Source organism: Lolium perenne, chromosome 3 (assembly GCF_019359855.2).
Source record: "Lolium perenne isolate Kyuss_39 chromosome 3, Kyuss_2.0, whole genome shotgun sequence".
Classification (NCBI taxonomy): Eukaryota; Viridiplantae; Streptophyta; class Magnoliopsida; order Poales; family Poaceae; genus Lolium; species Lolium perenne.
In genome coordinates this window covers 227,496,565-227,523,863 of record NC_067246.2, presented here as the reverse complement: position 1 = coordinate 227,523,863, position 27,299 = coordinate 227,496,565, and the positions used below count along the sequence as shown (strand labels likewise).

The 27,299-nt window shown below is 41.4% G+C and overlaps 2 protein-coding genes across 2 annotated transcripts; both read left to right on the top strand.

The window, feature by feature from the left end:
• Window positions 1-10,529: 10,529 nt before the first annotated feature.
• LOC139838106 (uncharacterized) lies at window positions 10,530-18,660 on the top strand. Its single transcript, XM_071827458.1, has 14 exons — window positions 10,530-10,685; window positions 10,894-10,989; window positions 11,410-11,420; window positions 13,448-13,572; window positions 13,665-13,757; window positions 13,997-14,066; window positions 14,244-14,941; window positions 15,659-15,807; window positions 16,105-16,214; window positions 16,319-16,501; window positions 16,589-16,735; window positions 16,937-17,162; window positions 17,511-17,592; window positions 17,834-18,660. Exons 1-14 carry the CDS (start codon window positions 10,530-10,532, stop codon window positions 18,658-18,660), a joined length of 2,973 nt encoding a protein of 990 aa, XP_071683559.1.
• Window positions 18,661-23,548: 4,888 nt separating this feature from the next.
• LOC127338560 (uncharacterized) lies at window positions 23,549-26,500 on the top strand. Its single transcript, XM_051364622.2, has 6 exons — window positions 23,549-23,749; window positions 25,026-25,299; window positions 25,420-25,516; window positions 25,596-25,723; window positions 25,840-25,921; window positions 26,004-26,500. The coding sequence occupies exons 2-6, from the start codon at window positions 25,260-25,262 to the stop codon at window positions 26,137-26,139; spliced, it is 483 nt and encodes a 160-aa protein (XP_051220582.2). The 5' UTR covers window positions 23,549-23,749; window positions 25,026-25,259; the 3' UTR covers window positions 26,140-26,500.
• The last annotated feature ends 799 nt before the right edge of the window (window positions 26,501-27,299 follow it).

The following is a 27,299-nucleotide window of genomic DNA, read 5'->3' as shown; positions in this document are numbered from 1 at the left end:
CTATGTGATATGCTCTAAATAAGCCTTCTTTAAATTAAGGACCATGGTTCTAACATTCTTGACACAGTTTCTAGGATTTTAAGGCCTAAGCTTTCGAACTATTCCCTAAATCCTACTCATTATCATCCTTTTGTTATCGTACTTATGATGTTCTACTCCATCATACCATGATTCTCAAGTTAATCATATATGAGTACCTAGTTTATTATTGAAAGTAAACTCATGAAACTCCTATCACTCTTCCTTACCTCCTATGATTGACTCATCATAGACATATACTACCTTATATAACTTATCTCCCTTACTTAACATCAATCATTTGACATTTTTAATGACTCTTACTTAACTATAACTTGCATTGGTATACTTCTTCCAATAGGATATCTTCCTTATGGTTGTATCCTCTCTTTGGACTACCATGTATTGTATACCAACTGTGGTCTACTACCACCCATTATCTTAAGCTTCAATGGTGTTATAGTTATTTGGAATGAAGCAAGATAACTAACTAACTTTACTTAAGAAATATGGATTAGAAGGATTGACTCAAGTGTGTCAGGATTATTCTCAAGTGAATACCCATCTTAAGTCAAAAGAATAATTGGTTGGGCTAAGATATTTTCCTATAGACACTACCAAACCTATAGGTCTCCTTTAAAAGGTTTTAATCCTAGGGTCAAAGCATTTGCTCTGATACCAGCTGTGATGACCCAGCGTACCACTGCATGGTGTAGTACACAAGTCGTTGACATAACACAAGTGAAACACTGTTCCACTCATATTACATCTCTCAGAGTGGTACAACAGAAACATATGCGAGTCCAAGGTATGTCTATAGAAGTACACACGAACTGTTTACATAAGATCAACACAACCTCCTACTTTACAGTGAGGTAAAACTTCAAATAAAGCTCCAGAAGAACGACTCGTAGTCTATCTTATTGCTAACTCAAGATTATGAGCTACTTGGCTTGCTATAGACAACTAGTTACTTAGGTGCTAGGATTAGGGAAATGTTCCCTTCTATTACTAGTCTAAATTCCACTCTAGTTGATACAGTAGTTGACTCCATTGGCTTCTTTGATTGCTTCTTCACCTTGTTGCAGTTGACTCCTTTGTCTTTGAGTTCCACGGTAGTTTCTCCTTCGGTGCCTTGCTCTAAGAAGGGGGTTCAAACGAGATAGAATGAGTACGAGCGTACTCAGCAAGTTCATATTAGGAAATATGTGTATCATGCACTAGCTACAGCCATAGACCAGAAAGTCATAGGCCAATGCAAGTTTTCATAAATATTTCTTCAAAAGGTTTATTTTATTCTGAAAACTATGCCCGTCAGTCTTCACAGGTTGACCAGAACTTCGTGGAGTTCCTTTCCTGCCGCGTTCGCAGTTCCCTTCCCGGAACAGGGAGTGACAGTCACAATTCAGTATCCTCTGCAGAGGTGCGTTACTTTTCCCATAAGAGAACTTATCCTTGATACCAACCGGGTGATCGTTCCCGTCCACACTTCCTTGGTGTGGGGCCAGGTGTAAGGTCCAAGCCAATCACTGCCTTCTCCGCGACCCTGCAAACCCACCCTTTTGTCCAACCGTACACCTCCAGTAGACATCCCCCGATAATACGGCTTTACTCATGGTGTACTCCGGACAATCCCTCATAGATGGTAGAGATTAACATCACTAATGGATGGGGATTTAAAAGGATATCCCAACCTATTGCGGCAGTGCCTCCAACACCCCACCGTCTCTACCAATCCGTTGGCGTGCAGAAGGGAAAAGATACTGACTTCCCAGAGCCATTATAGATCTTATGGTCAACGCGATATGTACGGCGCTAGAATCACTGGACGGCATTGGTAATTAATCCTAGGGTGATATAACCCATGCAATGGAACCTCCACCATATCAACACATACCATGGTTCCATTGCCCACCACATAGTCATATTCATAATTGGAAAATAATATTTTGCTTTTCAATGCATGAGTGATAAGTATAGTACTTTGCATATAGTTTGATAGAAATAATCAAATGACATGAGCAAGCGATGAACTTGCCTTTCTTGACTGCAAGATTATGCAGGCAAAAGCTTCGATACGTGAGAACTCCAAATGCTGAAATACCATCATTGTCCGGTAAGGACAATGTTTAAAGAACTGGCAAAGATGCTATAATGCATAGTATGAGATGCAATCGTCCCGAGCGTATCCTAACCTCGATGATTTGGGATGGATGAGTTGTAAAGCTTCTTTAGGGTTGGTTGCACTTTTAGAATGGTTCTCAAACAAGGTTCTTATTAGGGTTTGGTTTTATTAGCATCATAACCAAGTGATGTAAGATGTCATAACAATCATACACATAAAGAATAGTGGTGGAATAATATGTAAAGAACAGTTGTCAATTTTAAGTTCTACAGAACATGATTGATGATTACTTATACTATACTTCAAAAGAATAACTTTTGAAGAACATGTTGTTTAAGAAATATTTAGTATTTCAAAGAAGGATTAGGCTTCTAAGGTTTGATTGTCCTTTGTACTTCAAAAGAATAACTTTTGAAGAACAAGTTAAATACGAATATGAACTACTATACATAGGAGCTATGTAACTCTAGGGTTTATTATTGGATTCCTTTAGTTCACTAATAGGAACTAGTTAGATTCTTAAGTTGGATGGATCCATATACAACAAGTATGGGTAGTTTTGTTACTAAGGTTGATCATAGGGATTATATCAAGGAATAATGGTCAAGGTGATGCTATGAGTTAGGATTTACTATTGCTACACAATGGCTTTACTAAGCAACACTAATGGTTCTTAGACTAAGTGGTTTATTACTCTATAAGTAGGGTTTAGTTGGATAAGAGCATGTGTTGTGAATTACTACACAAGGTTGGTACTAGGTTCATTATTATAGTTCTACTAGGGTTGGATGATTGAGGTTGATCTTCATGGTATGGTATATAGTAATAGGGATCAATGGTACTAATTCAATTAACAAGTTAGGGTTTATACCTAGGTGACACTAGTGGATCATATAGGCTTTAATTAAGAATAGGGACATGAAATGATAATCTCATGTGACTTGGTTTTATGCTAGTGGATCATAAGAATGCATTCAATTGTTGCTTATTAGGGTTCTATATGTCAAGTAAATCTCACATGATCACATGTGACACATAACTAGGGTTTTAGAGTTGCTTCTAAGGTGGAATGATCACATGAAATAATGGAATCAAGGTCTTACTTAATTGAAACTAGGGTTTCTAAATTATGGTACAACTCCTAAAATGATGATTGGCAATATAGGTGTGGTTACTAATTACTTTGAATTAGAATTAGTAATGGTTTAACATTTTATTAATTTTCCACAAGAATTAATAATTAGGGTAACTTCTATTTAAATTTAAATTTAGGAACTAGGGTTTTATAAATTACCATTAATATTTAAGTGGATGCATTTATGGTAAAGAAAATTAATCTTAACATTTTACTTAGTTACTGAATAGTTAAAATTTGATTTTCTTAAACTTAATTATTTATTGAATTCAAATTGTGTTTTAAAATAAATGAAAAGGCATAATTAACAAAGTTAAAAATAAGTGGATTTTTGTTTTGACACACATTTTTGTTTTATATTTTATTTGAATAGAGTTTATTTTTGTGAGCATTTTGATATATTATTTGAATTTTTCTGAGTTGAAATGAATTTTATATGATTTTGCAAAGTTTCAGTTATTTACTGGATTTTAAATCAAACAGAAAATCTAAAGGTACCGGTTCACACCCTAGCTACAGAGACTGACAGGTGGGGTCTAGGCCACGTCGACCGCCACGCTGGCGAAGACTAGTCAACAGCCACGCGTGGGGCCAACTGACCACGTTAGCTTCGCCGGCGGCTTGTCGCCGGCGACCAGACGGAAATAACGCCGCCGATTTATGACCTCCCGGGATGCGCGAATAAGATTTTCCTACTCCCCTCGAGCTACTGAGCACGATGGTGTTGTTGGTTTGGCGAGGGGATCACCGGAGCTATGCCGGCGACCATGTCCCGCGGCGGTTTACTCCGGCGAGCACACGAACTACGGCTACGGTTGATGCCAGGAAGCAATAGAGGGCTCAATCGATGCGCAAACATACCGTGAAGCTTCTCAGATGGTCGCCGAGGTGGATTGTGGACAGAGGCGAGCTGGGATTCGCCATTACCGGCGATATGCTGTGGAAAGGATCGACGAAATTCGCCCCCCACACGGCTTCCCCGGATGCACGGCTATGCCAGGATGCTCTACACATCCAGGCGCTTCTCCTAGACCTCACGGTGAGCTCCGGGGTGGCCTCTATCGTCGGCGCCATGATCAACACCGGCGAGCAATCGAGGAAGAAGTCAAGGATTAGAGAGGATCTGGGAAGAAATGGATGGGCGGCGAAGGATTAGGGTTCTACGGCGGAGCTGCTGGACATATTTATAGGGCATGGCGAGGTCCATATCGTCATTCCACCGGCGGCAATGGCCGAGATGCGACGGCGACTGTGAAGTTCATCTGGGCACGAATCTGGATGCAAAAGGGATAAGACGGACGCGAGAGATATAGGGAGGAGTTCTAGAAGCTTCGGCGGCGTCTGGGACGTCCTTATCGTCGACGAGGACAGTGTCTACCGGCTCTGCCGCGGTGTCGAGCTCGGAGAAGAAGACGACGACGGTGACCTTCTTTTTAATCGCGAAACGGTACGCGGACCGTTTCCCGTTGGGCTGGGCTACGTCTTGGGCTTCTGCTGGGTAGGCTTCATGGGCTGCGACGGTCTGCTGAGGTCCACCAGGTAAGACTCTCCTTTTTCTCCTTTTTCTATTTTCTGTTTTTATTTTCTATTTTGAATTTGTTATTTGAATTCAAATTTGAATTCTGTTTTGTTTTGTAGGTTCTAAAACATTTGAATATCAATATCACTTGATAATAGTGGTTACTGCATTGTCTTGTTGTTTAAACAAATATTTAGTTTAGGATTTAATTGATATCTTATGAGGCTTGAGTAAAATATAAATGGTTTAGTTATTTATTTCAATTCCCTTTTTAATTTAGGAACCATATCTATTTAAATGATTTGAAGTTTAGAACATGTGCATGGTGAACACATTTTATTTTTTTCTAGTGCTTAACCATAGTGATTATGCACATATAGTTCAATTATGGATAGGGTTTAACAAATGGTAAAGGAAATGGAATGGTGTTATGATTTTATGTGGATGATAGTTCTTAGGGTTTAAGAATTTGATGATGCTTCATTAATTGAAATATAAAATAGGCATGAGGCATGGCAGGGTTTTACTTATAATCCAAAGTGATACTTGGATTGAAATGCAAAGGTGATCTAGGGTTTTAGTTGTGATCACCCAATTGATACACAACCAAGAATTAGGATATGAACATAAGCTTTGATTATGTTTTATTGGCTAGCTAGGGTTACTCTAGTGTTTGGATAAACAAGGTTTAGGTTTAATGACATCACTCCTCCATACAAGGCATGAGGATTGGTTTGGGGTTAACTACTGGTGATATACTTATTATTTTATATGATAGATGAGATCTATTAATCATATGTGTTTAACTTATCATCTATATTTACAAGGTATAATCATGCATTAGACAAGATTCACTCATTCCTCACTAATCCCTTTTAATATTCCTCTCATCACACTCATCCTAGATTCTTAGGGTTTATAATAAATACCAAGTTGTGATGATCATGGAATTGGTTTGCTAAGGTATTGTGATTGAAATAGGGTTCTCACCTCCAAGATTAAATATTGACTTAAACATCTAGGATTAGTACTACTCTAATATTCTTTTATGGCATGGCTATGATTAGTATTATAACTTCTCTCACTTCTAAATGTCTTGGAATATTCTAAGGTCCTACTCAAGAGATGATGATATGATCCTCTAAATATATGGTTTCCCTAGGAATTCTACCTTGGTATCTTCTGTAGCTTGTTCTTCAGGAAATCTGATAAACCTTCTTCTTGTGGTATGCCTCCACCTCCTAGCTTCTTCATCTTGATCCTAGCTAATTCATATGGAGTGGCTCTATGTGTTTGTTCCCATGTATCATGGTACTTGATGAGCAAATGGATGAAGGGTGTGTCTCTATTTATAGGCTTGGGCAAGCTCTAGTGTCATGACACATAGGTGGTGACTCTTGTGTTGGTTTGATGAGTAAGGTGCTTGGTTGTCATGCCCTCATCCATAGCAATCCTTTGAGCATGAGGTGGCAAAGCTTGGAATGCAAGTCATGTAGATATTTTCATCCCATGTGGCATAGAGATTATCCTCTCATATGATTTATTTTTGGATAGCCAAGTGGCATTTGCTACTAAATATCTTGTGGATAGTTTTATTATTATGGATGAGTCACTATATCATATTTGATTGGATTTATATTATAATATTGATCAAAAGATCAAGGTTGAAGGTTATTCCTCAAATTTGGATAGTTGGTGTTTGATTTCACCAAGGCATGATCATATGAGTTTCAAAATACTCATAGTCAGTTTGATTCAAATAGTTTGAACTATAAATCGTAATGTAAATGGATTTAGTTTTATGATATTCCATATACTTAATAAGTTATGATTTAAATAAGAATGTGTGGCTTTTATGCACTTCAGACCCTGTGGTTTACCTTATTTGGTAATAAGTTTAGAAGTGAATTTAATTTTCACACAAAGGTAGTTGCTAACTTTTAAGTGTTAATAAGTTAGGGTTTGATTCTTAAAGAATGTGTTGTTGTAAATATAATTCCATTTGACCTAATCCATAGATCAAATCATCTCTACCCAAAACAAGGTTTTAACAAAGATCACAGTGAAGTTTATAGCGCTTGACTTGATGATCTACTTCAGTTCCAGCAAGTCAAGTGAAACTTCAGTTACTGTGGTAAGTTTTATTTGAAAGCGCGAAAATTTCCCGGATTTTCTATGCATGAATGCAATGCACGCTTTGGTGTTCTCTCATTTTATAGCCTCTAAACCTGGGATATTACAGACATTGAGTGACTATTTGGTGCTAATACCCTAGTTAGGAATGTTGGACACGATTTGGTTAGTACTAGAGCTATATATTGCATGCGCTGCTTGCCAAGTATATCGGGATAGCTAGGCATGCATGAAACTTGCAATACACCTAGATAGGTGAGCGCCATGCATGCAGGCGACAGTCCGCGGCAAGCAGCGCATGTAATGGTTGAAAAGTAAATTGGCACAGACAATGGGTAGAAGTAAAAGTAAAAGGAACCGTATATGCACATCAGCGCGGCAAGCAGCTTTGCCATTCGGATACATTCAATGATATGAAAAGTGAACTGCCACAGCCGATGGGTGCAGCGCGGCACCCGCTGCGTCTTGCTGCTCCTCGCTGAGACGTCACCTAGTGATTAGGACTTGAATCGATTACCAGCATGTTTCGGCGTGTGCTAAGCACATCGCGACACATGCGGATGGAGGCAGCACGAATCTCGAACGCTCCATCAGACGACAGTCAGAGGGGGGCAGTGCCACCCGGTGGCAAGAAATCCACACTCCTCTCTTATTCCCTCAATAGTTTTTGTAGCTTTGTTGGAATTTGAGAGAGAACATCTTTGTGGTGTTCTTGCCATTGCATTTGGTAAATTGGTTTGACTTCTCTGCGGTGATACGTGGAGGTGAAAGTTCGTGAGACATACAATTCGGGAGCTTGTTCCTCTTGGGTCTTTGGACCCTAGACGGCTTAGTGGTCTTTGTGGTGTTCTTGGGGCCTCCAATTAAGTTATGGAGATTACCTCAAGCTTTGTGCTTTGTGGCTTAGTGGTGTTCTTGGGGCCTCTAATTAAGTTGTAGAGATTCCTCAAGGGTAAGGACTTTGTGGCAATTTATTGGAAGCCTCCAATTAAGTTGCGGAGATAGCCCCAAGCTTTGTGCGGGTTCGGTGACCACCCTAAGGTTCCATAGTGGATCGCGGACATCCCTTTTGGTGGGAATTATCGAGGAGAATACGGTGGCCCTCGTGCATTTGGAGTGACTTGTCCTCCACACCGCTCCAATGGAGAGTAGCACTCACAAGAGTGTGAACTTCGGGATACATCATTTCTCCGCGTCACTTCGGTTATTCCTATACCCGAGCTCTTTACTTATGCACTTTGCTTTGTGATAGCCTTCGTGCTTGAAGTTATATATATTGCTATCACATAGTTGTTTGAATTGCTTAGCGTAAGTCGTTGGTGCACATAGGTGAACTCTAGTTATATAGGCTTTATGATTGACAAATTAAACGCTAGTTTTATTCCACATTTGTTAAGCCATATTCCTAAAAGTTTTAAACCGCCTATTCACCCCATCTCTATGCGGCATCCGTGTCCTTTCATATGCTAATTTTCCTACTACTTGGGTTGGTTTAAAACTTGCTATGCGTACTCGTTTTGTCCCTCCACATTATCAACGTGATTTGCTGAAAAAGTTGTCTCGCTTAGAACAAGGAAAAAATTATGTAGAAGACTATTATCAAGAATTGCAAACTGGCATGATTCGCTGGGGTATTGTAGAGGATAATGAGGCTATGCTTGCACGTTTCTTTGGTGGTTTGAATAAAGATATTCAACATATTTTAGATTATAAGGAGTACAACACTATTACTCGCTTGTTTCATCTTGCTTGCAAAGGTGAACGTGAAGTGCAGGATCATCAACCACCATGGAGAAGAGCTAATATTTTTGCTGATCGTATATCGTCATGGTCTCCGCGACAATCAGCGCCACCATCTGTGAAGTTGCACCGACACCTACTACCTCCAAGTACACCGCGCCTGCATCACGAGCATCACCTGCTGCAACTCCACCACAATTCGATGGTCCTCCTCGGAGTTCCTCTTTCATGGCCTCCCCGGGGAAGACGCGCGACATTCAATGTCGCAAAATACTTGGGCTTTGGACACATAGAGAGAGAATGCAGAACTAAACATGTGATGTTGGTGCGTGAAGATGGAGAATATGATTCTGCAAGTGACTTTGATGAAGATACATTGGCCCTTATTGCTGCACGTGATGGCGCCAATTCTGATTCTGAGAGAGAGATGTAGGTAATGGAAGCTGACACTACTGATCAGTACATGAGCCTAGTTGCACATCGTGTGTTGAGCGTGCAATTGAGCTAATCTGAGCATGATCAACACCACAATCTGTTTCAAACAAGAGACGTTGTAAAAGAGCGAGCTATACGGATCATCATTGATGGAGGGAGCTGTAATAATCTGGCTAGCGTTGATATGGTGGAGAAGTTTTCTCTCCCTACAAGACAGTGCACACAACCATATTACATTCAATGGTTTGAGAGCTCTCGGAAGCTCAAGGTAACAAGAACTACACGTGTGCATTTTACTATTGGTACATATTCTGATTTTGTTGATTGTGATGTTGTACCTATGCAAGCTTGTTATTTGTTACTTGGTAGACCTTGGCAATATGATAGAGAATCTGTTCATAATGGTAAAACTAATCAATATTCTCTTATGCATGATGGAAAGAAAATTGGTCTCAAACCTATGACACCTGAACAAATTTTAAAATATGATCTTGCTAGAGTTACTAGAGTAAAAAACAAGGAGAAACATGAGAGTGAAAATCAGATTGCTGCTGCAGATTTTGTGCCACATAAGACTAATACTAAATCTGATTCGAGCCATGCTACTGAAATTCGTTTGAAAAATCTGTGTTTGCTTGCTAGCAAATCTGATATTGCTGAACTTGATGTGAACATTACTCAATGTTATGCTATTATTTGCAAAGAAGTTCTGTTTTCATTTGAGGATATGCCTCCTTCTTTGCCACCCGCGCTTGCTAACCTTTTGCAGGAATTTATTGATGTGTTTCCAAAGATGTTCCACCTGGATTACCGCCTATTCGTGGGATAGAACACCAAATTGACTTGATTCTAGGAGCTTCGCTGCCCAACCGTGCACCATATCGTACCAATCCTAAAGAGACCAAAAATATTTAGCGATAAATTCAGATTCTCCAAGATAAAGGTTACATTCGTGAGTCTCTGAGCCCATGTGTTGTTCCTATTATCTTGGTATCTAAGAAAGATGGTTCTTCACGCATGTATACTTTGATGATATAACTACTATACTAAATGTGAACGATTTCGATTTTTCTCAGTTTTTTGGGATTTTTTTTGGGCACTCATGCTGGTTGACACGTGTAATTCTGTGTGTCCCTTTGTTTTTGTGTACGTTTTTGGGGGCAGGTTGTACTTCTTTTTTACCGGCCTCCACTGTGATTCCTATTGGTTGGCCCCCTTTTGGTGTATGTAATGCTTTCTCCCCACCGCCTGGTCATTCGCTTGCGGGGCCCGCTTCCATCTGTTCGTGCGGAGTGGCCGGTGCTGTTTTATTGTCGCCGCGTCTCCTTCCTTCCTTTCCTTGCTCCGTCCGCTCTGCTTCAACTCCAACTGGTTTTCCATGCCCCGTCAATCGGGCCGGCGGCCTGCGCTCTTGCCTGCTAGCAATGGCGCTGTTCCTCATGTTGTTGGAGGCCCGCCTGCTGCAGATGCTTTTCCCGCTGGCCGCCGCCGCCGTGGTGGCCGGGTTGGTCGCGGGCGGATGGGCTCTCCTGTGGTTCCGCTGCCGTCCGGCGGGGATTCGGTCCGTCGATCTTCAGCGCGTTTCTACTCTGCTCAGTCTTCTGCCCTTATTGGGTCGCCCATGGCTTCTGTCCCTCTGTTAGGGTCCTCTGTTTCTGGTAATATTTACTGTTAGATTCCTTTGTTTTTGCTGCCATTTTTGATTTCTTGGTTCTCTCCTTTGTTTGTTGCTTAGTTATGTGTGCTTCTTATGTTCTTTCTTTGGTGATACTTTGGTGCAATGTGCAGGTCATGTTGCCGCTGATTCTTCCGTATCTGCATCTACTGCTCTTGCGCGCCGGCGTCGCGAAATTAGGATGGGTAAACGTCCCGTTCTATCGGACGGTATGTCTTTTAGATTCCATCGATTAATGAATCACCTTCCGTTTGTAGAATATTTATTTATTACCGTCAGCTTTCAGTGTTTTTTCAGTCGGCACATCAGTACGTTTGTTAAATCTTGCTTATTCAGTTATGTTGAATGTATGTGTCCTACCATATTCATGGCTTTACAAGTGTTGTAATGAGTGGAATGGGGGTCTTCTTTGCTTTAGGTGAGAACCATGGCAGCCGGCGTTGTGTCGTAGATGAACGAATGAATTGTTCGTCAGTAAAAGGTTATGGCATAATTTTTGTTGACTGCTGGTCTTTTCTCCGCAGCCAAGCAATACATATGTGTGCATTCAGTTGTCTGTTAGTTTTCAAGTTTTACTATGATTTAGTGTGATTTTCTTTATCATAACCATTCTGTTTTCGCTTATTCAGTTATCTGGAATGTATGTGTGCTACCATATTCATAGGTTTACAAGTGTTGCACTGAGTGGAATAGGGGTCTTGCTTGCTTGAGGTGAGAACCATGGTCGACAACTATGAATTGTTTGTCAGTAGAAGGGTATGGCTTAGTTTTGCTTGACTGTTGGCTTTACCTCTGCAGCCAACCAATACATATATGTGCATTCAGCTGTTTGTTAGTTTGCAAGTTTTAGTATGGTTTAGTGTGACTTCCTTTATCAGGACCATCATGTTTTCAGTACAGGTACATGGGGTTCTTAGCTTAGTAACAGAAAGTTTTGTCATAGGAGAATTTTATTCTGTAGTTCACACATCAGTTTTTCAGGATACATGTGATGGTTTTTTTGATTAATATACATTTCTACGTATTAGGATAGAGTTGTTTCTGCCTTTTTATGATCGGATGCGTTATATGGGGGTGGGGTTGGAATTATAGACCAGGGGAGGCTATGGGGGTAGAGGTCTCAACGTATTTGCAGTTAAACACCTTATTGTAGCTGTTCTTCGATAGGTCTATCAGACATGCAGTAACACAGATAATCCAAGTTTTGGATGTTGTGGTTTTGGTGGTGATTCAGACGAACTGCTTGAGATTGTTTGTAGTGGCAGCAGTATTGTCTAGATCTAGCTTTTTTCAGACCTATGTAGCCTGCTTGCAGTGAAGAGTTATATGGTGTATGGGTTCGAGGGTTACACACTGGTCGTATCCTCTATCCTTTTGCTAGCATTTCTTGGTCATATTATCATTGGTGTTTTGTCTATCCCGGAACGCTAGCCAAACGAGGAATTTATGATGAAGTGGTATGAAAGCACGTCAAACCCATTTATATCTGTTCCATATTAACCCCCTGTTGTTCAGCAGTGTACAAAATGTTTTGGGGTGGGTGGTTTGCGTGTTATCACCATAAACCTTGCTTCTCCCTGCGTGTCGGTACTTGCTTTAGTAGAGCTCAACATATCGATAATAGGTTGCAATTGTAGCTCACGACTTCAGCAGTGAAGGACAGAGGTTGAATCATTTCAATTCTACCGCCTGATGACGTGAGTCTTCCCATCCAACTTGGGAGGTGCATGTGGGTCTTATTTATTACTGGTTGTAGCAGTTGTTTTGATATTTTCTTTACTGAGAGAGGGATAGCTAGATATGTGTAAGGCGGTTTAGCGATGCTACAGTCCAGAACTGAGGCAGCATTGGATACATGTGATGTTGCTGTAGTTTTTTTACTATGTTGATTCACTTATCTAACTCTCTGTGTGCCACAGTATTCAAACCTGGACAAATGCTATGTGAGCAATTGAAGGGTTTTGCTTGCTCCAGCTGACAGTTGTGGTTGACAAGGTTGTGCTCTATATGGACGAACGCATTGTTCGACAGTAGAAAGCTATAGCTTTAGTTTTGGTAATTGCATGTTCTTCTTCTAAGGCTGTATGTGTGTCGCGGTATTTACACTTCTGGAAATGCTATAGTTGGTAGACAAAGGGTTCTGGTTGTTTTTGTTCAGATCTGTGGCTGATAATGTCATGTACAAAGTTGTAGATTTAGTTTTGTTGGTTCTGAGGCTTTTCCCCGTTGCCGCTTATCATATGTGTGTAAATTAAGATGTTCCTTTACTTCGAGGTTTTATTATGGTTTAGTGCCGCTTCCTTCAAGAAAACCAGAATTTTGTCGCTACATCTACATGCTGTTGGTGAGCTAACAATAAAAACTTTTCTCTTTGGAGAATTTTTGTGCGAATAGCACTTTTTTCAGAGATACTGGCCCTTTTTATCTATGTTGTTTGTTGACTGGCGAAAGTGTTTGTCTGTACTTCCGGCGTGCTCTCTTGATTTGTTGGTTTTTTATTCTTTGATTTATTACATTGCTTTTCTAATTGTTTGTGCTTATTTTTTTAGCAGGGGATTCTTCGGTTAGCATGTCAATGCCTGCTCCTACTTCTTTGGTGCCTACTGCCTTGTCATCTCGCCTTCCAGTGCACTATAGAGCCTCTTCTGCTGTGTTGCCTCATTTCAGTCCTTCTTCTTCTCCTGCTGGGCTGCTGTCAGTTGATTCTGCTTTTCAATCTGTTGTCATACCGGATGTGCCCTATGTTCTTGGGCCTGCATGTTCGTTAGTGACTGGTTACCCGACGCCATCTGGTAGGTTTGTTTCTTCTCCTGCTGTTTCTAATATTTGTATGACATGTGCTATTGTTAAATGTTTCTACGCTTTTTCGAATCTTGCTTTGCAGTGTTTCCTCTACCATTTGCTGATGGTAAACAAACGTTGGTCAATCGTCGTAGAAGGTTGGTCCTTCACGCCTTCCAGCGTAAAAGAGCCAGAGGTCTGTTCTTCTCATCTCTTATGTTGTTTCTCTTTGTTGTTCATTTTCTAATTTCTGCCTACTCATTTGGTGTTCTCTTACTGGTTTCTTTTATGTAGTTCCTCTCGATGGTCCGCCATTACCGACAAGCGTATTGCCTTGTTCAAAGGTTGGCGATAGATTCCTTTCGTTACATTTTGTCCTTCTTTTCGTGTACCTATTTGTTTGTTTCATTATTTCCTTCTGGTTGTCTTTTGTAGCTTTGGCGCCTGAGCGTTCATACTACGGTGCTCCTGCTTATCGGTGTGAGAGATGCGGCGCGCTGTTCTGGTTCTTTGAACGGTGTAAAAGATCGTCTATTGGAAAAGGCCGGTTGCCGGTTTTCTCCCGTTGTTGTCTTCGTGGAAAAGTGTCGTTGCCACGTTTTAACGATTGGCCTTCTCCTCTTAAGGAGTTGCTTTCTTTTAGTTGTGGCTCCGCTTCTACTCATTTCTATCGCCTTATTAGGCATTATAATTCCCTGTTTGCTTTCACGTCTATGGGTGCTGACATTGATAGATCTGTTAATTCTGGAGGTGCTCCCTATATTTTCAAGATGTGTGGTTCAGCTTACCATCGGATTGGTTCTCTTTTGCCCCATGAAACAGATCCTCCAAAGTTTGCACAGCTCTATATAATAGATTCTGGTGATGAAGTCCAGAAACGTCTTGATCTGTTTGGGCAGGAAGATATCGCTGAAGGCAGCTGCACTGAATCAGCTGATCCGCTAATTGTTAAAGAGCTTACTGAAATGCTTGATCATCACAACCATTTGGTTGGGCAGTTCAGATTTGCTCGACGAAGGTTACAGTCTCCTAGGTCTGAAAATGTTACCATCAGATTTTTCGGTGATGAAGGTGGATCACATGGAACCCGTTTTTATGGCCCGACTGCTTGTGAGGTTGCTGCTTTGATAGTTGGTGATTTGACGCCTGAGGTGAATCGTTTTGATGTCATCGTTGAGACTAACTCGCATGAACTAAGGCGTGTGCCTCCTTTAAACCCTTCTCTTATGGCTCTGCAATATCCGCTGCTTTTTCCATATGCTGACAAGGGCTTCCATCTGGGGATTAAATATGTTAACCGGTCTTATTTGTCTGGTCAAATGACATCACGACAGGTCTCTGCACCTTCCTCTTCTTCATCTTCCACGCTAGATGAAACTGGTTTGTCGCCTCGGGACGAGGTGTCTATGATGGAATACTATGCATACTACTTCTACTATCGACAGCATGAGCCTAATCCTTACACATGTTGTGGCCGGCTTAGCCAGCAAATTATTGTCAACGCTTATTCTTGTGTTGAGGCAGGCAGGCTAGCTTATCATTTTTTAAATCAAAAGACCCTTTGTTCTAAGACGTATCAGGGGATCACAGATGCCATGGGTGAAGGTAGTTCTACTGGAAAAAAATATTGGTGTTGAGTACATACTTCATTCTAGCTTTACTAGTGGTCCTCGATATATGGTTCAAAATTACCATGATGGTATGGCTATCTCTCGGGTACATGGTGCGCCGGATCTTTTTATTACTTTCACATGTAATCCTAAGTGGCAAGAGATTACTGATGCTTTGTCCTTAGAGCCTGGACAGTCTCCATCGGATCGGCCATATATTGTTACACGGGTTTTCCATATGAAATATAATGAGTTCCTTGCCGATGTGAATAATGGTAATCTCTTTGGGCCTATCAAAGCATGTGAGGCCTTCTTTGTATTACTTTATCTTCTTCCTTTCAGTCCAATGTATCTGTCGACTGTTCTATGGGCCTCTCTCATGTCTATGGGCCTTACTGTTTTCTTCGGTTTTTTATATATTATTTCCATCTTATTTGTTTGCACTGGTGTTATCTCCTTTACAGATTTATATGTTGTGGAATTTCAGAAAAGGGGTCTACCACATACACATACTCTCATATGGCTGAAAAAAATACCCAGGAACCTTCTTCCGCGCTGATTGATGGTTTTATTTCTGCTGAACTTCTGGATCCTGAGAAGGACCCCTTAGGTTATGTTCTTGTAGACGAATTCATGGTGCATGGTCCCTGTGGTGATTTAAACAAGAGATGCCCTTGCATGAAAGAAGGAATTTGTTCTAAGCGTTTTCCTAAGGCTTATAATGATGAAACGTTGGTAGATGACAAAGGTTTCCCTGTTTATCGTCGGCGAGATGACGGTCGTTTTGTTCTTAGGAACAAGGGCGCTGTCAAGCTTACCAACAAATGGGTTGTTCCTTATAACCTAGGGTTGCTAAAAAGGTTCCAGGCCCATATTAATGTAGAATGGTAGAAAAACCAATTTATTGAAGTACCTTTTAAATATGTTACAAAGGGACCTGATGTTGCCCGTGTTCGGTTTGAGACTCAGTCTAATTCTGTGACATCTGCTGGTCCTACTATATCTTGTGGTAGAAATGAAATAGAGGAGTTTGTTAAGTGTAGGTTCGTGTCAATTTTCCTTGTTCTTAGGTTTGCTTATCTTATGCATCTATTTATTGGTTTCTTCCTTGGTATATCATATGCACTGTTTTTTCTTTCTTTTGCAGATATCTCTCGGCATGTGAGGCCTGTTGGCGCATGTTTGGATATGATATCCAAGGTAGGCAGCCTTCTGTTGAGCGCCTTGTTGTGCACTTGCCCGGCATGAACAGAGTCATTTTTCATGAAGATGATCCTTTGGTTTCTTTAGTGGAGAATTCGCTTCGTTACAAAACGATGCTGACTGAATGGTTTGCGGCTAATCAAAACCACTTGGATGCCAGGTCGTTGACCTATTTGGACTTCCCTACTTCTTGGGTTTGGGATGCTCCCAATAGGGTGTGGAACAAGAGGGTTGAGAAGAGGAAGATTAGTAGCAAGATTGGAAGAATATACCATGTACATCCAAGCTGTGGAGAACTATTCTTCATGCGTATGCTGCTATTGGTTGTCACTGGGGCCACTTGTTTTGAGGATCTCCGCAGGTACAATGGAACATTGCACGATACGTTCAAGCAAGCTTGCTAGGCTCGAGGACTTGTGGGTGATGACAATGAGTGGTTCAATCTATTCGAGGAAGCCATTGTATGGGCAACTCCTTTTCAGCTGAGGCACCTGTTCATGACGGTTTTGCTGTATTGTGAGGTTATCAACGGTAATACTCTGTTTGATCGGTTCTGGTCTAGCATGGCTGAGGATATATCTTATAGAATTAGTACTTCTCTTGGAGGATATGTTGTGCCTGATGTTTACATCCAAGATGAGTTACTGAAGGAGTTGTCAATTATATTCGCTAAAAATGGGTCTTCGCTTGCTTCATTTAACATATCTCCACGCTGTCTGCCAGTGAATAGAGGATCTTACAACAGACTGATAGCTGAGGAGACACAGTCTGATGTACATGATTTGCAGGTCCAAGGAGAGTCTATGCGTGCACAGTTAAACTCTGGTCAACGCATTGTTTTTGGTCAAATTATGCATTCAGTTGACAAGCAAACACCAAAAATCTTTTTCGTTTCTGGTAATGGTGGAACTGGAAAAACATTTCTCTGGAACTGTGTTGTTACAGTGCTCCGGTCGGAGCGTCGGGTTGTTCTTGCCGTTGCATCTTCTGGAGTAGCTTCTTTATTATTGCCTAATGGTAGGACTGCGCGTTCCCGCTTCCGGATTCCGATAGATGCCACAAATAAATCTCAGTGTAATATTTCAAGTGGTTCCAGTATGGCTTTATTACTTGAGGAAACCAGTTTGATTCTCTAGGATGAAGCTCCAATGACAAGCCGCTATTGTTTTGAAGCTCTTGATCGTACTTTAAGAGATGTCCTCTCTTGCAATGATGCCAGTAAGTCGTCTCTTCCTTTTGGTGGAAAAACTGTTGTGCTTGGAGGTGATTTCCGTCAAACTCTTCCGGTGATTGAGGGGGGTTCGAGGAATGAAATTATCGATGCATCTCTTATTGCGTCACCGCTTTGGCGTCATGCATGTCAGCGTGCTGAGTTTAAAAGAGAATATGCGCCTCAATCGACCTGGTTTATCATGTTTTGAGCGTGAAGAGCTTTCTATTTTTTCGCAATGGATATTAGATGTTGGTAATGGTGACATCCCAGGGCATGCAAGAGATGGAGAAGATTCTGGTTCTTGGATAACAATTCCTGATGATCTTATTCTGCGTCCTACCTCCTCCAACGTAGATGCATCAATAGAGAGTGTTTATGAGTCTTTTTTCTTCAACTATTCTTCTGCTCAGTACCTTGCAGACCGTGCAATTATGTGTCCAACAAATTCAGTCATCGATGAAATCAATGATGCTGTTTTCACCTGTGTGCCTGGCTGTTCTAGGAGGTATCTAAGTTGTGACTCCATATCAAAGTCAGCTGACCATGTTTCTGATGCAGAATTACTATGTCCTCCAGAATTTCTTCACCCAGTGAAACCTAATAATTTTCCTCACCATCAGCTGGACCTGAAAGTTGGTGTTCCTGTTATGATTGTGAGAAATATCAACCAATCATTAGGCCTCTGCAATGGCACTCAGTTGTTAGTTGTGCGGCTAGGCGAAAGAGTGCTAGAAGCAGAAATAATTACAGGGTCGCACAAAGGCAACCGGGTCTGCATTCCAAGGATTGTTCTCAATTCTGTTGACTCTAAATGGCCATTTACATTGCGCCGCTGCCAGTTCCCCGTCCGTTTGTGTTATAGCATGACCATAAACAAGAGCCAAGGGCAGACACTTTCTAAGATTTGTGTTTATTTGCGGAACCCTGTGTTCTCTCATGGTCAGCTCTATGTCGCGGTGTCACGGGCTACTTCGCGGAAAGGTCTTAGGCTTCTGATCGAAGATGAGAACGGTAAACCAACTGATAGGACAAAGAATATAGTCTACAAAGAAGTTCTCATGAGTGTTCTGTAGGTTTTGAGAAAGAAGGTAATGTTTTTTATATCTGTTTCATTGTTTTTTTCCTTGTGATTTGTTCCTGTGTATGTTTTTCCTTCCTGTAGTAAGGTCTGTTTTTTTTTTCAGGTAGCCAACGTTTTCTGCAGTGTTCACAGATCACTTCTGCGGTCTCTGCCTTATTTTGGCTCATCGATGGGTCATTATGTCATCTGTTTGTTGACCCTGTTCTATTTCCTTTTCTTTGAATATGTTCTTTGTACGTGCTCTCTGCTTCTGTGTGCTGTACGTACTTATTATATGTTATCTATGGGAATACCTACTATATGGTGTGCTTTGTGAGCATACGTGTACTTTCTGCTCTGCTTCAGATATGATCGTACTGTTATTTTTCAGTTCATTCTTTTTACCCGTGTGCCTCTGTGGATGACATCATGATTTTCTACTTAGGAATTTCGTCAAATGGTTTAGTTGTTCTGCTTTCATGTTGCATAGTGCTTCTTATTCTACGCTGCTTTAATACTTGCTGACACAGGACGAGGAACTACAGATAATCAGCACTTGTTTACTGACTTCAATTTCCTGAGATACTCAAATATCTGAATTTTTTTCGTTTGTAGTGGGGTCTAATCTGTTGCCGCATGCTTCTTATTCTACTATGCTTTACCACTTGCTGACACAGGACGAGGAACTACAGATAATCAGCACTTGTTTATTGACTTCAATTTCCTGAGATACTGAAATATCTATAAAAAAATCGTTTGTACCGGGGTCTAATCTGTTGCCGCATGATACGTGTGTTGGAATGAAGTACCCAAAAGGGTCCCCTTTTGCTGTCCAACGGTTTGTACTCCTTTACCTGTGAGTAGAGTAGAGGGCTAAAAATGTTCTCTTGGATTAATAGCATACATTTAGTATATGTGCATTCCGTTTCAAATTGTCGTTTCCTCCTTTTGTGAGCTCAATTTGAAACAGCTAAAGAAGCAAACGCTATGGATTTACTGCAACTAGCTGAGGAAGTAAACATTATGGATTTACTGCAACGTTTTTTTCCTTTCATGGTCTTTCCAGTTACTTGTTTCTTTGTTTAAAAAGGTTTGTGTACTGTATTTCACTATCGATGTGGACTTCTATACTCAAGTTCTTTTATTAGTGGGAAAATATAACAAATGGTAATACAGAATTACATATCTAATGCAATGAACTTTTGTTGTTACGATTTGCAAAGTTGAACCTATCGAGACACCGATTGATGATACACGTAATTTATGTATATGAGGTCCACATGAAATTATTTGAGCGAACCTGGAGATTTAGAAGATCAGCTTTTCATATATTATAATGTCGTTATGTTTTCTTAGTCATAATTTGAGATTTTTTTCCCATAATATTGTTTGGCTCATAACCTCCTTATGGAAGTAGAGGAGGTCACTGCTGGTTATGTGAACACAAGGAGTATACCATAGAGTTAGAGACCAAATTAAGAGTTGAGATTTTATATCAGTATGTTCGAGAAATTGATTGAAATTCTATGGATGTTCGTGTTAAGAAGTTGGGTATCCTTCAAATTCTCGACAGTAGATGATTTTTTTCTTCAACCACGACAATGATTACAGTAGATGGAAAAGATAGTTGATTTGCAGTAAGTTAGATGCTGTCAATTGAAGGGCTGCGGTTACCTTGGGCCTATGTGTGTCCATGTAAGTTCCTTTAGTTTGAGTTTTCTTCACAAATTTTTGAACTGTTATTTTTTTTGTTAGGTCTGACAGGTAATTAGGTATTTATAAAAGGTGCAAGAAATTTGAGTTTTACTAACAAGAAGTTCGAATAGAAGACTTCTTGCACTACTTATGTTGCACCATTCCCTAGACATTTCAGATTAAAATGGAGCTACATAGGGAAAATGAGCACTATGTCAGCAAGTTATATGATGTTGTATTGTTCAAGTGAATCAAACACCACAGCTATAGGCCGTACCTTTTATTTACTCATCATAGGTAATGGGAATTTGGTAATCAGTTATCTACATGGTACCGTCCCATCGCTTTCCAGCTAAAGATGTCCACTTGGGCTCCTGCCATTGGCCAAATCGGCGGATGTCACTCAGCTTCTCGCCACCACTCCTCAGCACCCGCGTGCCCACATTGGATAGGGAGGCGTAGAGGCTCACTAGCCTATCCCACCGGTGTGCCCCGCCTGCAACTCACTTGCTCCCTACATCACCAGAAAGGGAGCACTGCGTGGGTCCAGTGGAGATTTCACTGCTGCCTCTTCCATCTGTGCGAACATATTTTCACCCACGCCATATCCAGTGGCCGACGAGGGGGTTGCGGCCTCTGCATTCTGTCTGCAGCTGCCACCCTTTTATCGCCCACATTAAAAAACAAACTGAACAACGACATTGGTACAATGCGCCTGTCGCTATGCTATTGTGCCCTCACCTCTTGCCTAACGACACCTCTCTGGATTTCTCTGTGCTGTTTACCTGATATAGATGGGGCGTCTCGCTCTAATATCTCCACCTCCTGTCGCTCCCAGTCCTACATGGATCACTCTAGCGTGGCGTCGATGGAGAGGGTGTTGTTGGCAGGCACCAAGTCCTTCAGCGACCTAGCGATCGCCTTCTCCACCGCGGCAACCTCGGCGCGCTGGGCTTCCTCCTCGATGAACTGGTTCGCAGCGGCCTCCTTCTTCGACGATTTCTTCTTTTGCCCGTGTGATGGAGAGGAGGTGAGTTGGTCGCGGATGATGAGGGCGCTGTCGTTGCGCCCTCTGGTTGGCGGTGGTGAAGCCGACTCATTGACGAAACGCGGTGTCACCGCTTACGACCGCCCTTCTCCACCTCCCGCCAGGAACAACGCCAACGGCCGCCGCCTGTGGTGGAACGCGTCTGGCCGCACCCTAGCGAATGCGCTCGCGAACATCGAGGGAGGGAACTCCCCCGTTCTGGGGATGCCGCCCCAGAGGCGGCTATCGTCTCGCGCCGACGCGGTGGTTCCTAGACGTCGAGGAGTCCTATTTTTACCGTTGGGGCCATAATTCTACCATCGTCATCCATCTCACACCGTGCCATCCCCTCGCTTTTCAACTAAGGATGCTCCCTTCGATTTCATGTACCGATTTAACCTTCACCTGATATAGATGGGACGTCCGCCTGTGCTATCCAACAATTCAATCTGACCTTCTATTTTTACCGTTTTCACCATGATTCTAGCATCGGATGCCATCTGACACGGTGGCATCCCCCTCACTTTTCAGTTACGGATGCTCACTTGGATTCTATGTAGCAATTCAATCTAACCTTCTATTTTTACTGTTGTCACCAAAATTCCTTCATCGGACGCCATCTGACACGGTGGCATGCTTTCGCTTTTCGGCTAAGCATGCTCATTTGGATTCCTACCTCAATTGGCGGATGCTACTCGGCTATCGGCCACTGATCCTTAGCGCCAGCGTGCCCCCATTGGAGAGGAAGATGTCGAGTCTTACCGGCTTCTCCCACCGGCGAGTCCTCTTGCCCGTGTGGCTGATGTGCTCCCTAGCATGTTTTCCTCCGCCCTCTTTCATCCGCCTTAATGTGTTTTCCTCCTGGCATCTCCTATGGCCGATCAGGGGGTTGCGACCTCTGCATTGTGTCCACACTTGTCACTTTTTCGCTGCCCACATTAGAAAACAAGCTTAACAGCGTCATTGGTACAATGCGCCTATCGCTATGCCGCTGTGTCCTCACCTCTTTCTTACCGACACCGCCTTCGATTATTGGCCCTAGCTTCACCACCACTGTTTTTGCTGAGTTGAGATGCCAAACCATAGCAACTGCATCAGCGCTAGCGGGGACAAGTGTTTATATCTAAGAGACAACATACGTTGGAGAGTTGAACATTAGGAAAAACCATCACAATTGCGACTAAGATCTAAATAAACCACCACTTTCCATATTTTCAGCAAAAAACACCGGTTTGGTGTAACAATGTGACAAATACCCATCGCTCTGTGAAATGAGGATGTTTTAGCGGTTTTACCACCAAAATGACAGATTGGGTCCATTGTCAGCCTCACATGTCAGATGTTGTTGTCCACTCCGCATGACCCATGTTAGAGGAAGAGATGATCAGAAACCTATCGACCTTTGCTATGTGGATATACACATGTCGCCCTTTAAACACTTGTGAGCCCCAACAGGTGACACGCCTACCCTAATATTTGTTGATCCACCGATGTATCTATGCTGCGGCTGTTCGATACTGATTTGAGAATTTGTTTTTACCTGTCATCATCAAACCAGCCACCGGCGGATCAATCTAGCGTCGCTAGGATCTTGCCACCCCTGCCTTCAACCCACCAAATAAACTTTCTATTGTCCATGATACGATCTACCAACTTGCAACCTTCTTGGCTGTAAAGATACAACCTATGAATTTTCTACGCTGTGTACATGTTCTTCTCCTTTTTAAACAGGCTGTCATTCATACTGCATCAATAGAGTTCCATTTTATTATATGTGAGTCCATAGAATTGTCACGTTTTAGTTCATAGGTATAAACAGGTAAAAAAAGTCCTGCTACAAGCCCACAGGATGCTTATCTCTATGTTGTGTACTTTGGTGCTAGCCCACCTTTTGCCTATAGTTTCTGCGGCCCAATAATCGATTGTCAACTTCTTTAGCCCACTTAAGTTCCATCGGATGTTGAGGACGAATTTTCACCAACCCTCATGGTGAGTCATTGACGCCACGCGTTCGCCGCCGATGCACTCCAGGCTACACGTGTGCTTGCGCCGCATCGATGTGTCGACTTTCCGCCTCCGTAGGTTTATACGCCCTGGTCGGCCTCCTCTGCTGATTCACTTCTTCTTTCCAGGTTGTTCTCTCGGTTCTTCCTCTCCTTTCTTCCAGGTCTCTTCTTCCCCATGATGCCCAGTCTCTTCCTTATTCTCTTCGATTTCTCTGTGCAGAGTGGTGACCAAAGATGGACTGCACGGCTCTGAAGGATCTTGGTCCGGACTCATTTCGAGCAAAGATTAGGGTTCGATTTGCTAGAGTCTGGGAGTTCCGAAGCCCAGATAAGGCAGCTTTGTATACTGTTGATTTCGTGGTGTTGATGGACATGTAAGATTTTCTTACTTTGCTTTTTCACCTGCCATATTGTTTAGATTTATCTTTTGTATCCGTTTACCAATGTTCCAAGCTCTGAATGATCCCTGTCCCAGGCTCTTGACCACCCTTTTTTTTGTGGCCTGATGTACCCTTTTAGATAATCCTGTGTGGCACATTTTAAAATTTTCTCCACTTTGGCACCTGCCATATTGTTTAGATTTGTCTTTTGTATCCGTTTAGCAATGTTCCCAGCTCTGAATGCTCCCTGTCCCAGGCTCTTGACCACCTTTTTTTTTGTTGTGGCCTGATGTACCCTTTTAGATAATCATGTATGGTACATTTTTAAATTTTCCCCACTTTGGTTCACCTATGTTGTTCAGCTACCGTAGATAAGATATTCCCTAGATAAACTTTTCACTAATGAACATGAACAGACCGTGTTCCTTTTCGATTTAGTCATCTATACTTTGTTGCCATGGTCGATTTAATCTGTTAGTGCACTGTGTTCCTTTTTTGTCCATTTATTTAATGCTACATTTGTTCACACCACTCCATTGTCTTTCCATACATCGAATTCAGTTATAAATTTGTATAGGTTAGTTTTGCTTACTGCAATCACCCAAACAATCTATCTGTATTCCATGTGCATCAGGTGTTATAGATTTAACACATTTTTTATATTCTTTCAAGATATGTTTACTTTCAATTATATGTGTTGCTGCATCTGAAAAGGTGTATATGTTTACATTTATTACATATCAGTAAGTCATATGGTCTCCGTGCCACTTGTCTTATGCTACGTCATCATTCACGTGATTCAGCCATAACTTCTCTTGTAGTTTTTGCGATATTAGTTGCTTCTTTCCCATGGTGATAAATGATTTCACCTTGACATAAAGTATGTCTGTTAATCATCTGCATCTGCTCATTGTGCATATTCTCATGTGCCTATAGCGCCTCCTTATTTTCTTCTTTTTCTTCATGTGATGACGTATGTATGTTGGAGTTTTATTCTTATTTTTTTCATTAGCGGTGTATGAACCAAATCCTTAGACTGTGGGTGCCTTAGTAAGCAAGTTACTGCGAATATTTATTCCTTTGTACAGGCCAATAGGTTAGCATACCATTTTTTTAAAGCAACAACCTCTGTAGTTTGAGATGTAATCAGGGCATTACTCATGCTGTTGCGGAAGGGCTACTGCGAAAAATCTGAGTGTTCAATACATACTTCGTTCGAGTTTCAGTAGCGGTCCTGGGTATATGGTCTTAACTCTGCCATAATTTGCAGAAATCCACAATGGAAGGTTGGATCCTAGGAAAGAGATGGGAGCAATTTAAAGATCTGATAAAAGAAGGATCAGTCTACACTGTTGAAAAGTTTGATTTGGCCAAACCAAAAAAGAACTATCGTTCAGTGGATAATCCTTTAAGGATCTGTTTCACTTAGAGGACAAAAGTGGCAGAGATTGTGCCACCGCCTGAGAACTTTCCTATATTTGCTTATACTGCTCTTCCCTTGAGCATGTTATCAGATCGAGTTGACAGTGTTATTACCTTATCTGGTACACACACAACCAGATGAAACATGAGTCCATCCTGCTACTATGTTACATTCCTATAGCTAATTTTTTTTTTCTCCCTTTATCGAAAAAGCTAATTTTTTCTGCATGCCGCACGCGCAGATGTGGTTGGCCTGGTGAACAAGGTGACGCCCCTACTACTTCCTCCATCTGGAAAAGCTAAAAGCCATAGGCGACAGCTATATATCACAAATGGCAGGTGAGTCTTCCTGATAGTGCTAATTTTATGTGCTATAGTGTTACCACTCTTTAATTTGTTTTCATTGGACCTCATAAAGCACACATGCTACTGTTACATTGTGGGGAGAACAAGCTGATTTGCTTGATGTCGATGAGCTGATAGCGGCATCAGCTCAAGGGCCAATTATAGTTCTTTTTGTTGGCATGACAGTTGGCGAGTATTCAGGTCAATATCTATCATCTTCTTCTTCGTTTTCAGTACCTGTGATCTTCTTCTTCATTTTTGCTCCTCGTTCCATCTCCATTCGGTTCATGATACCTACATTATTTCTTCCTCTACAGGTTTACTTGCCCTTCAGAGTACGTCAGTAACAAGATGCTATGTAAATGCACCACTCCCAGAAATTGCTGATGTCCGAGAAAAGTATACTGCATCATGAGCTCATCTCCATTATTTGTTTTTTTCCTATTTATTGACCATCATTCATGTTTTGCATATCTTCCAGGACAAAGGATCTTCCATACCACATAGAGTGGCACACTGGAAAGACCAAAAATGACGCTGAGCCAATACCTTCATCGATCACAGAGATATCAACGTTTGAACCAAATGATATCATGGTCCGCCCATACTGTTTCTAAATTGTGTTCTAACAATTATAACATACCGTCATGTCTATCCAACGATCTGTGTTCATACATCTATTGTGCCCTATCTGTGAACTCCCACTGCTAGCTTACTTCTTATTCATACAACAGTACTAATCTACATATGTGTTCTGTTTTGGTACAATTTAATTTTCTTCATGTTCACTTACCTTCTTTTTTTATGATAGCACGAAAAAACAACTATTCTCTACCATGTTATGGACACCAACAAATTATTTGTTTAAGATTTTTGTACCGATATTTTTCTTATATTTATTGTATTGCAGTATTATACTAAACAAGCTCGGTATGTTCACTCCCTGTTGCCAAACTCAAACTTACTCCTACATATCTCATCCAGTAATTATGTAATGAAATTCTCTATCTTTGGGGTCCTCCATAGTGTTATCACAGATTATTCTTTTTGGTGTTATTCTTTCTGACAGAATACATGGCTTTTTACACTGTATAAATGCTTTTCTCCTCTTAACTAATCTTTCTCCTGTGCATAACTAGGGAATGCGTTACAAAATTTCTTTCAAAATCACCGAGATCCATGAAGGCGATGGGTGCTATTATATGAGTTGTACAGACTGCTGGAAAAAATTGATCCCAGAAAGTGGGAGCTACAGGTGTCCTGATTGCACCACAACTGTACCTTTACCAAGGTGAGCATACTTATATTCAGCCTTTCTCTTATTGGTCCTATACCTACTGTGCTTAGACTTATAATTTCCTCATGGAGAATACTGACACATTCTTTACATCTCTTCTGACACTAACTTATCAGGTACAGGTTTGTCGTCCGAGCAGTTGATACCAACTCAACAGACAAAGATGATGCAAAATTTGCTGATCTGTATTTCTTTGGCCCGAGAGGAGAAGCTGCCGTTGGACAAAAAGCGCTATCACTTCTTACAAGTGTTAATGAGCAGCCTACCAGACTACCAGATGACCTGCTCGCTATTGTAGGAAAGGAGTTTGTCACACACTAACTTTTGCAACCTTGTTTAATTGTCCTGAGTGCAAAAATTAGGGGGAACAAAAAACTTTTTCGAAAGGCTAACTAAGATGAATTGCCTTGATCTGTTTATAGATGTATTGTCTTGATCTGCTTGTTAAGTTTACTCTTGAGAACAACGCATCTAGTGGTA